The sequence below is a fragment of the Melopsittacus undulatus genome, chromosome 2 (assembly GCF_012275295.1).
Source record: "Melopsittacus undulatus isolate bMelUnd1 chromosome 2, bMelUnd1.mat.Z, whole genome shotgun sequence".
Classification (NCBI taxonomy): Eukaryota; Metazoa; Chordata; class Aves; order Psittaciformes; family Psittaculidae; genus Melopsittacus; species Melopsittacus undulatus.
In genome coordinates, this window is record NC_047528.1 from 85040481 (window position 1) to 85052883 (window position 12403).

A 12403-nucleotide genomic window follows, 5' to 3' on the forward strand; every position below is an offset into this window, starting at 1 on the left:
CTAAACAAAGAGAAGTTGCTGATTTCAAGAAATCTGTCTGATCAAGAAAGCCCTGCTACAGACACTTATTTGAGTTTGTGAAATAGGTTTGATACAAAGTGCATAGTAGCTCTAAGTCCAAAACTGGTGAGTGAACACAACTGAATGGCTTCCTGCCTCAGGCCTAAATAGTCAGTATACATAAAGAAACAAAAGGGTGAACAACTATTCCATCAACCATGACAATTAAAATGGTTTTTTATGCATAAAAAAATAAACTCAAGTATAGCTGTCAGGTGGAAGGGAAGGAAATCTGAGAGTAAAAAAAAAAAAACAAAACCAACCAAACCCGTTATCTTCAAAAATACTTTCAAAGAGGTTACTTCATTTCTATCGCTAATTACCCCAATGCAACAATATATTTTATGCTTTATTAAAAATATAATTTGATAATTATCATTGCAATACATCATCTATTCTCAAGGCTCAGTAAAAATTTTGCTGTTAAATCCAGGAATCATATAGTTTAATCAGCACAAACAGTATGTGGCATCTCCCTAAATTTACAGTACTTGCTTTCACAGTACAACTTCACAGGGAATTGTAAGAAAGCCAGCAAGCTAATTTGAAACTTAAAATTACGTTGAAACATCTGTAAAGGATAATACTCTTGTATTTATCATACAGTAACACACCAACTGTTTAAATATCTTGAAGCATTAGAAGTCATTGAATTTTTGTCTAAACACTGATTTTAATGTTTCTTCACAACACTAACACACAGATTCAACAGTGAAACAAGGAGAGAAAAATAAATTTACATCAGAAAAAGAAAAAACAAAACAAACAAAAAAAAACTTGTTTGATCCAAATTTAAACCTGGCTCCAAAACCAAGTGCTTCTGTCCTGCAACTGTATATTGTATATATACTCAACCTACACTCAGATGTAACATTAGCTTTTTCTTGAAACATATTTAAATCTTTCACACAGCCTAAACTCCCTCACTTTATATCACAGATAAAGCAGCTTTTCACAATGAATAATGTAACTAACATTCAAAGCCTTCATTCAAAACACTGAAATAAAATTAAATCTTTGCTTGTATATGGTCAGAGAAGGTGCACCAGCAATCCCCTGTAATTCCACAGCTGCAGATTTTCCACAGAATTCATTCTCACATCATTAATTCTGTTCTTTTCTTAAAAAAAAATAAAAATTACATCATTAAAAATGCCAGAAAAATCATAGCCAAAACCACCTGTCACTTCTCTACAAGAAGCTTAGGCAATAAGCTCTGACAGGTGTTATTTGCTGCATTTATTTCAATCAAAGGCCCTTGTAGGCTTCATTATTACACAGCTGGGTATTTTGTGTTTTTTCCAAGATGCTACAATTTGCTGTTTTCCAGCAGGGTTTAAATATATAAATAAATAAAATTACTTCATTAATTAACTAATTAATTTTGAAGCAGTACACTCCTGCCCTTTGTTTTGCCTGCTTTCCTTACAAGACTGCTGCTAGCAGATGGATGTTCCTGCCTGGAGAAACACAGAAACAGCTGAGGGACAAAGACACACATATATTTAAAGTGACTGCATGGTGCCTGTTTTGCGGTAGCACAAAACCACAGGTGAGGTGCTTTTTATTGTTATCTGGACAGGTAGTTTGCAGAAAGAGAACTATAAACAGAAAAGCCATGCTTCTATGCCTCTTGGACAGTACAATTTAAAAATCAGTTCAAAAATAATGACTGCTAGCAATCAATCTATAAACAATAATACTAGTAATTAGGTGCTATGGATATTTGGCCATGTAGTTATAGGGAGTTTTGTTTGGTTGGATTTTTTGTTTAATTACCAGAAAATTTCTTTCTATTCAGCTCTGAAATGAGAGAACCCTGCCTAGCCTATCAGACATTCAGCTGGTTAAACCCCTTTAAATTGCAGTGAAAAAAAAACCTAAAACATAATTGAAGTGTGTCATGTTGAAGTTATGTCCAAGCAGGAAAGAAAAGTGGCATATGGCCTGTATATAAATAGGAAAAGGAATACTAGTAAGTATTTACTAGCTTACAAGTTTATATATATTTTTGTATATTGCTGTCACTTTCATGGCCAACAAACACCAAGATTAAACTTCCTCCAGTGAGGCAGAGACCCCCATCACCTCTAACACCTTCTGAGACACTGGAACAACAGGAATGCAGAGCCAGGCTGTGATGAGCAGCATCCTAGCCTTATCTACAATGACTTCATTTTACCACTTAGAATATTGGGAGAATTATCTTAATTTTTTTTTATATTATAACCATGGCAATGTACTTCATTTCTAACAGCATCATTTGATGTCACATGTATTTGTACATATCAAGGTTTAGGGAGAACTGTAGGAGGTATTTGGAGTTCTTATGCATTTACTTTGTTGCTTTGAAGCTTTTTGAGCCAGAAGGAAAGCTATTGCCAAGTTGATTTTTAGAAGAATTCAAGATTGCATTCAAGTCTAAATTACTTAAACCTTACATTAATAATCCAAGTAGTTTTAGTAAAATTCTAAAGCATACTAAAATTATTTCATGTTTTTGTGATTTTTTTTATCAGCGCTCCTGTATTATTTTGCTTCATTTTTTCCTTAGTTTTAGTATCTACTTTCTTAGCAATTGAACTGATATAGTGAATTTTTGTTGGAATATTGGGTAGTGTTGTCAGTACCAACTACAACAGCAGGCAGTTTTAGTAGAAACAGAAGGTGGACAGAAAAGAATGTGACCCAATGGGATATACAAAGTTTGTAGCAGCTGGAGGTAAGCTGGGTAAGAGCAGTTGCCCAGAAAATGGTGATGAGATCAGGGAAGCAGCTGTTCAAGTACAGAGGCAGGAAATAGCATTTGCAACCATGAAAACTGAAAAGGGAAAGTTTAATATACAGAGAAGTTTACAGTTTTTTCAAGACTTGAAATCCAGGAAATAGAAGGAAGAAATCTGGTGAGAAAAGGGGAGAATATAGGTGAGGTAGAATGAAAAGAACTTAGATCCAGTGGTGGATGTTTTAAGAATCAGTAACTAATGAGAGTTTCTGATCACAAGAGATGCTGGTACCTGGACCACAACTATGCTTTTATTAGTATTGTACTTTGCAGGAGTAACCTACAGCATCCTAGGGGTACATGCAGTTCCAGATGCTCTTTAGTCATGCCATACTGGGCAACATATTTAGTTTCTGAAGTTAACTTCATTTAACATTATCCGTGCTATCTGACAGTGCCAGCTATCAATTCTGCACTCACTCCCAGTGATGTTAATTTAGGACTCACAGCCCACTGGTGGTCACAAGTGTATTTGGGAATGTTGTGACTAGCAATGAGTAAGATGCCCCCTAACAGGCAGGCAGTAATAATACTTGAGCAGAAGGGAAGCACTGATTGTGCAGTGAGCTTTACCCATTACTAAGGGCCAAGTAAGACAGAAAATCTGTGAGCCTGTGGAGAGAATAGGCAACTGAAATAAAGACAGTTCATGAAAGTAACACTTATTAGTTGATTATAAGGCATAAGGTGCCTCAGGAAGATTTCATTTTTGAAATTCTTTATTCCATTACTTCTGAATTTGTGTTTGCCAAAAATTACTCTCAAGACTGAAAAAAAAAAAAACCAAAAAAAAACCACACCTTATACCCAGAGTTTTAAAATTAAAAAGGGTGACATCAGATAACCCTGTGGAGAAATCTGTAATCAACAGTTGTAATATATTCTACAGTAGTTGTGGGGTGGTCGGTTTTCTTAAAAAAAGAAGAGTACCCACAAAGCAGATCCAGTCAAATTGGAAGATTTGAAAAGTTCTTACAAAATAGTATTACAGTTTAAGCAACCATTTCCTTTCTTTAGTGTTATATCTATGGCTTACTAGAAGCTAATCGGCAGTTATGGAGCAGCATTTTGTTTCTCATTTCTGTTGACAATCTTTCAATTTGAATAAAAAGTTTAAAATGTTGTTGAATACTTACGATTTTAAACTGAAAAAGAAAATGTTCTTTAAGGCTGTTACAACAAGTTACTCTTGTAAATGAAATATGAATCTCAGAGTACTGTACTGGTAAAACAAAAAGCAAAACTAATTAAGTTTCAAAGCCTGTCTGTAAGAACAGTACTAATATATACCTATTCATTAAAGGTTCAGTCTTTTCCCCATTTTTGTTTTACATGGCTCTAGAATATTTTATGTACTTCTTGTTATTTGTAAGAGCATTTCCACACTCCAATTTCATCATTTGAAGCTAAAAATCTATATTCTTTTGTATTGGTTATTTTAAATTGGTTTGAATTTCACACTTGGCAAAAGACAGCCACTAAGGAGTACCATACTATGAGCCTTAACACTGGCCTGTGTGGGGACAGAATTTCACCTTTGGAGCAAAAACATGCTGCTAGAATATGATTTTACAATGGACAAGTGTGACTATCTGCCAGATTACTTACCCCCTTGGGACGCCAGATTACTCATCCCCTTGGGACAGAGTGAATTATTTCTGGTGCTGCTTCTCCAACCCATTCTTAAGACTCTTCAACAATGAAAATTTCTTCTTAAGTAGTTTATTTCAATATTTTTTTTTCTCTACAATGAGTTTTTATATCTAATCTAATCCATCCTGGCATAATTTAAACCCACTACTCATTACTTATCTACTGCAGTGAAGAAGCCCATATAAATTATATTCCACAAGCTACTGGAAGTTACATTAATTTTTTACACAGTTTGTGCTTTCTGGACTTCTGATAATTTCCAGGGTTTTCTTTCGGACTTACTTTTCAAGGGAAGTTTTCACACTTATTTCTTTAAGTGTGGCATCTAAACTGAGAAATGTGTTGCAGCTGAAGTGTTAACTGCACTGATTAGAATATTTTACTTGCTTTACTTAAATTATTCCTATTCACACAAATCACTATGATGTCTGCCTCTACTCATAATACTTGTTCAACTTGCGATCTATAATACCATATACGTTGATTATTCCAACAGCATTATCTAAACTTTTGTGCTTGACCCTTCCTACTTAAATGAAAATGTCAGTATTTTTCCTTACTGATCTTCTCTCCAGTTTGACAACAGCTCACTGGTGATATTCTGCAGGTACCATTTTGCAAGCAATTACATACTTTTCAACCTAGTCTAAATCTGACTTCTTGATTATGAGAATGCATCTGACAATGATGCAAGATACATCTACTGCTTCTCCCCTAACCTCATGGCCTGCTATGCTATAGGAGAAAATTAGTTTGGTTTGAAATATCTCATTTTTTATTAATCTATTAACTCATGTTCTGTCAGGAAAAATCATCTCAGAGTAGTGAATGTGCTATAAATTCACCCCATCAGTAATTTTGCAATAGCTTCCACGTGTACACAGAATCTAAGCTGACAGTAATAAGAGAAAGAAAATCACAGTTTTACCAGACACAGTCCGTAATATGTAAATATTATTTGAGTGATGCTTTGAACAAAAGAATTCCCTTTTATTCAAAAACTAAAGTGCTAAAAAGGAGGGCAGGTGAATTAGAAAAGAATATTGTCAACCCTTTCAAGATGCATTGTCTCTGATATTATTTTTTAAGGAAAAAAATCAGCTAATGCAACAGGTTTATGTGCTATAGAAGTGATCCCCAGCTGCTTGTTCTGAAGCTGATTTATAATAGCAAAGTTTTCTTTCAGTTCACTGTTCTCCAAATATGTAGAAACCCCAAATCCTCAATTTCTAAATTGCTATTCCATAAGTTTAGAATTAGAATTTGCTGTAGCACTCTCTATTGACACCTACTGCCAATAAAATGCTGTTTTCATAATTTAAAACTAACCCACTATGTCTCACATCTTCAGTTTATTTCCCTGAAATAGCTCAGTCAGAAAGCAACTATGCCAATCTTTACGGCACATAAAACTCCTCTACTTTTGTACTCCCTTGGTCTTATGAGAATTGAAGCACAACTAACTGCAAAAATAAAATGGCTGTCTGTTTGTTGAATGATTTAATGAATGCAATTCAATTTAAGTTCAGACCTTTTCCATTTTTTCAGTCATTGATACAGTGTATGTTCTTCATGTATGCAAATGTTTTAGGAAAGCTGCAAGTTATATAAAGGTTATTTCAGAATTTGTTTTCTTAAGAATTGGATTATTATTATAAAATTATTGCATACACTAAAACGTGAATCTAAAATGCCTATATTCTTTCACTGTAGAAATATCACTGACCACAATTTTAATTTTGCATAATCACCACCCATAAACCTACCTCTTTTGGCATGAAGGACAACAAGCATTGCAAAGCTGACTTTCCCTTTAAGTTAACTGAATACGTATAAGGCGTTGAAGAACAGCTGTCAAACACTGTCAAACAAAATTCAGAATAAAATTACAGATGTCATTACTCTAAATATCAACTTGATCACAGTTGTAGTACTTCAAAGTGATTTCCAGCATAAGGTATCTATATAATTGTATGGTAAACATTTCTGACAAAGTTACGAATTAATATAGTATTTCTCATAAGGACTGTAAGGGTAATTTTGTGCTAATCACCAGCAACTTTCATTAAGCTTTTGATTTGCGAGAACCTAGTGTTTCAGAAAAAAAAAACAAACAAAAAAAAACCAACACTGTCATTTACCTTTGACTAAAAGTGTCAGGCAAAACCAGTTTACTAAATAACAAAAATTAAAATCACAAGGAGAAAAATAGGTGGCTGAAGCTGCTTTTCCAAATTACTTTTAGGCATGATCCACACAACTTTACCAATAAGACTTGCATTTTTCAGACTTTCATGTCCAATTTTAAGGCACTGGGAGAAGCATGGGTTTCCAACAAAGATAACATTCCTTTGAGATCAGTATACATGCTGGAACACCAGGATCAATGTTCATCCAATATTCACCATTTGAACAGTATTGGACCTGACTGGTTGTCACATTACTTGTTTCAAGCACAAACTCTGATGTAGAAATCATGTGCAATAAGATGATTCCCATGCTGGATAGCTGGCTGTTGCAGATAGTCTTACAATTCTTTTCCAAGTTCAGATGACTGGCTAGGATCCCTCACCTACCACCTCATGGTAAGAAAACCCTTCTGCTTTTGTCAGATCATTTTTTTTTTATAATCCATACATAGTTCTACGTAAAGATAAAGCTAAATATTATAATACTATATTGCAAAAGAAAAAGTTCTGATTTTCTGAGCTTTCAGGGACAAGAGGCCCTATAAGCAGAGCTGCAAAATTCTCTCCCGACTAAAGACATTAGAACAGCAAAGGAGATGCCAGTACTGAAGTAGGAAAGGGATGAGTAGCAACGAAGTATATGAATCTGCAGTAATTATAGCAAGAGACAAACGAATAGCAACCTTGCCCCAATAGCAATATTGCCCCAATGCCATTCTGAGCACATTCTGACCTCTGAACGGAGGTCCTGTGATTAACCTGCAAACACTCTGTACTGTTAGGAAAAAGAGAAGTCTGGACCCTTATACTGATGATGAAATAACTGAAGGATAAACATCGTCTAAATAGTGGGTAGGAGCCCGTGAATAGAAAATGAGTATAGTTGTTTGGATTTATTTGGTTGGGGTTTTTTTAATTTTTTAATTTTAACTGGTGAGAGGTATTCAGATTGGTTTTTAAACACTCCTTAAACAATATAGAAAAACAAAAACAAAGAATGAAAAGAAAAAAAAATGGGAGGAAAAACCCTACAGGCAATCTGACATTTTCCAAATGCTTATTTTTTTGCCAATTGTTATTTTACAGGCAAACCAAAGTATCTATTCTTAATTTATATTAAGCAGCATCTTTAAAATAATTGCTTTAGATTTTCTGAAACTGGAAAATCTGTATACCAGAAACAGCTTTACAGCTATTATCTTACCATTATTCATTCTTTATGTAATGAAAATTCTGATATAGCAAAAGCAAATACCTGATTCATCATTAGCATTCAATTCAAAATCCTTATATTTATGGAAGTCAAACTCCACTCTGGTACACGCATGTCCCTTGTTCTGCAGCAAAAAGGGAATTGATTTTGTAGCACCAACATAAACACCATCAAAGTCAAACTGCTGCTGTAAATTTAAAGAAGAGAAACAAAAAAGGGTCAAAGCACTATGAAGTTAAGCACATTACCAGAGTGTGAAAAAAATATAATTGTTCAACGATTCATAATTTCTAACACAATAGCAGCCTTGTTTAACCAACTGTCTTGAATAACTCTTATTATCAAAATCTTTCCAGGATATAAAATGCAACAATTAAGAATCCAATACATAAGTCTGTTACACCATCAGAAAATTTTTCATGTTTCAGTAAAGAGATCAGAAGATTCCTTTTCCACTTATTGATTTTTTTTTCCCCCTCCCTATAACTACCCTTAAGGAAATCCTCTCCCTTTTTACATGCTTTTTCCAGATTCTCAAGTACAAAACCTAAAGCTGTCAGCTATCATTAATGCAATGGGTATACGTAAATATAGTTTTTAATTTCTCCTCCAAAGTTTTTCTCTTTGATAATTTTCTCAGGAAGTAAGACACTATCAATCTTACCGATTGCTACCGTTTTTTTATACTTACCACATCAATGTTTATTTCGGGGACCTCTACAAATCCACCAATCCTAAGCATTAGTTTTTCTGAATTTCGCACTGCTACCTAGGTGAGTGGACAAAAGCATGATTATTGACAAGGTTATTTTAACGTAAACTTCTCACCAAATCAGTCACAGTTGCATGAAAAAAAAAAAAGGTTTGGGTTTTTTGTTTAAAAAAAAAAGACACCAACTAACCAACCTACCCACCCCAGAGACAATGAGTGGAGAAAGACATTCAACGTAATTTGTAATGAAAATTAATATGCTCTTGTAATATCATGCATTTCTGTTATGGAAATATAAAGAGTAAAGAAAATATCTTCATTTTACAGGACATTTATATACAGATTCCAGTGAGATGTGGCTTCAAACAAGAACTAGTCGTGCCTCTGTGGCACATCATACTTGTGATGGTTGTAACTGTCGATTAAAAAAAAAAAAAAAACAAACCCACAAATTTTTAGGAAATACCAGTTTTCTGCAGAGAAAAATAGCATTGCAGGAGTCTGTGTCACTAGATTAACAGTTTAGTCCAACAGGAGAAAGATAAGTGTTTGGGTTAGATTTAACCTGAGTGGATGAGTTAGATCTATTTAGCAGCTGTCAGGACTGGAAAGCATACTACAACACAAACTGCTGGACAGAGATCCTGGTACAAAGTAGATACTATTGTTTTGAGCAATGCTAAATCTGGTTTAGAAGTGGAAAAAAATATGTATACTAGCTTTAGAGAGCATACTGTAGGTAGCCACAGAAGATGGAGAATCCAGGATTACAGTCAGAAATGGTAGCAAAGATCAGCCCCATGATAGTATCCTTTTACTCATTCTCACTTATCTGACCAGGAACAAGTTCAGGAAGCAGGCATGCAGCAAACAAAATAGGATTTGTTGTTTATTGCTCTCCCATCATCAAATCAAGTCTATTAGTAAATCCACCTCTGAGATGACCACAAAAAGATGTCAAGAAATTAAAGACACTGCAGTGTTACAGTCCTGCTCCAATATAGATCATAAAAGCAGTGGATATGCCTATATGATCTTCTGAAGACAACCACAAGTTAGTTTCAACAGCTTGCCAAAGGTATAGTATCAATCAGTTCAGAGAGACTGCTATGATACTTCTCAGGAGGACTGAGACAAAATTCAGAATAGGTTACAGCAGCCATCAACTGCTGATGAAAACCTTTTTTTAACTTTTTTTTCTTAACACCTCCCCCCCCAAGTATTACAACACCAGAGATAAAATCCAAAAGATGCTGAAATGCACACACACCTCAACATACAAACAGACAACATAACACTCAAAAGACAAAGTTCTTCCAGTTCTTATTACCTCCACTTTTGTATCAAAATTCATTTTTGCAGTGGCATTAAAACAGATTTTGAGATCAGCATAGCCTCCCACAGGTACCACCCCTTCAGAAGGGGAAATCGTCATTCCAGGCAGTGGGTTTGAATCAAGAACCTTCAAACACAAACACAAAGCATTAATAATTCTGAAAAAGGTGGTGGGTTTGGGGAAGGGAATTGGGGAAAGGTTTGGTTTGTAGTTTTGTTGGGGTTTTGGAGTTTTGGTTTGGTTTTTTTTGTTAATACCAGTATATCTATAATGAAGATTTTATACTCTTACAAGAACATTCATAGCATGCAATGCTAACTTGGACTTAGAAGCCTGAGAAAAAAATACAGGTAAACAAAATAAAGTAACAAATTCCTAGACATGATGTCAGTTTCTACTACAAAATAATGTTTGCACACTGGTTGGAAACTTCACATTCTGGTTTTCAGGTTGTTCTCAAGAACAAATTAAAATTAAAACTTCCTATCTAGCAAATCTCCAGAATATCTTACAATGCATATTTTCAGTAACAGAGTCTTCACTTCTTTTTTGATACTTACAGTAAGAAGACAGGTCACAGGATCCTAATGCTGTAAAGTTCATGAATAATACTACTAGTAAATATCCAGTTTACCCACAATTAATAGAGACAAAATAAAATTTGTTCTCTTCTAATGTGCTGCAAATGGATAACATTTTAAAGTATAGCTACAGAAGTGATAACGACCAAGATCAAGCAGCCATCTCTTGGCTTAAAAGTAAATATGGAGGCTTAAAAGGCTGGGTATGTTTGCCTTATTGATTAGACAGATCTTATTAATTCAGATCTATCCTCCAAGAGTGCAGTAATAATACTTATTACAATGCTCCATTAATAAACAGAGAAATTAGGTAAAAATCAAAATAAATTAATCAGGTTTCTTAGTACCATAGTAACATAGTGAAAAATGTTCTGAGGATTTTAACAAAAACTCTTTTGCTTCACTAAATAAATAGAGTAAATTACTCTGTGATCAGGAGAACAAATGAAGTTAGGTTTCCTACTAATTTGCGTATTATGTCTTCACACACTCTGGCATCCAGCTCATCTCTTAACCAATTGATAATACAGCCTATCTTCCTCTCACATGTTAGTAATCACATTTGGTCTAGTCTATGCATGTACTGCCTGGACAGCTAGTAGGAATGACAGCCAGTTTGCTCCATCTCTCAAAATATAAAAACATCCAAGCTATAACTGCTTTTTCATATGCTACACCAGTACGAGGTTCTACCCCCATCACTGGTTCTCATGAAACTTTCAGAACTTCTTAGACCATTACCACTTCGCTTGTCTGTTGGTCTATCTATCCATCAATCCAAATTTGACAGAAGGACGAATTGCTATTCACATAAATATTGCTTCTTCAGAAAACCAAACAAAAATTTAAGTAGGTATGTATCTACTAACTGAGAACACAAACTATAACATGATCTGATAAAATCAACTCCCTTCTTCCTCCCCAGCCCAAGAAATTAAATATGTTAAAAATAATTGTAGCTTACTTGGAAGTACGCATGATTGCATCCTATGTTTCGAAGAGTAGCTGTCTTACAAGTAGATAAGCCCATTGGACTATGACTGAAGGGTATCCTTTGTTCCACAAGCTGAACTTTAGTAGCACCAAGCTATTAAAAAAATAAGAAAAACCAAGCAAACTACATATCACTAAGTGCAAATACATAAATCAGCCTAATTTTCATTATATAATGAATTAATATACTTGTGGAAATGCATAAATTAGAAGTATTCAAATAGACAAACACAGTTTAAAGGTGAGACAATATTTACTCAACATATTGAACTTATCTCTATTCAAAGTGAACAGACAACCCCAGAGATACTTCTGGACTAATTTCAAGACAAAAATATTTTAATTAAATTTAATTTAACAGCATAAGCTGTGTGATTTTCTTCTAACCCTAAATGTGTGATCAGGACAAGATACTTCAGAGTTTTTAATAGCAGTAGAAATACTAGTATTCTAGCTTACACACACCCTTGTTCATGTATATAGCTATTTCCAAGGCTTAAAAAGAAGAGGAAGAAAATGAGAAAGTTACTGGGGAAAAAGCCTAAAAGATAAAGCAAGCACATAAAAAGGAAGGGAAAGTTTTTATTGGCTCGCAAAATAGAAGTTCTAGTGCATGCAGCCTGGGCAATTCTCTGAGAAAAAAAAAAAAGAAAAACAAATAAAAAAGAAAGACAGAAAGAATGAGTCTTTCTCCTTTGCACTCCCTTGCATGTAACGTAAGATATGATATGATTAACCTAAGCTGATTTTCACTGTCTAGAAGACTATCCAGAGCACTGCTTTTCAAATTATCACAAATACCAACATAAAATTACATTACAGTCTATTGTCTCAAATGTATCTTACCACACGCAGATGGATTTTTATCCCTTCACATAAGC

At 34.4% G+C, this 12403-nt stretch overlaps 1 protein-coding gene across 1 annotated transcript in view; it reads right to left on the bottom strand.

The window, feature by feature from the left end:
• The window catches only part of CFAP47 (cilia and flagella associated protein 47), a 285559-nt gene that overhangs the window by 252967 nt on the left and 20189 nt on the right, over positions 1–12403 (bottom strand). The window contains exons 17-21 of the mRNA XM_034074649.1: positions 11494–11616; positions 9943–10074; positions 8592–8669; positions 7943–8087; positions 6265–6359 (exon numbers count right to left, since the gene is read on the bottom strand). Coding sequence (XP_033930540.1) covers positions 6265–6359; positions 7943–8087; positions 8592–8669; positions 9943–10074; positions 11494–11616 — 573 coding nt within the window. The remainder of the gene's footprint in view (positions 1–6264; positions 6360–7942; positions 8088–8591; positions 8670–9942; positions 10075–11493; positions 11617–12403) is intronic.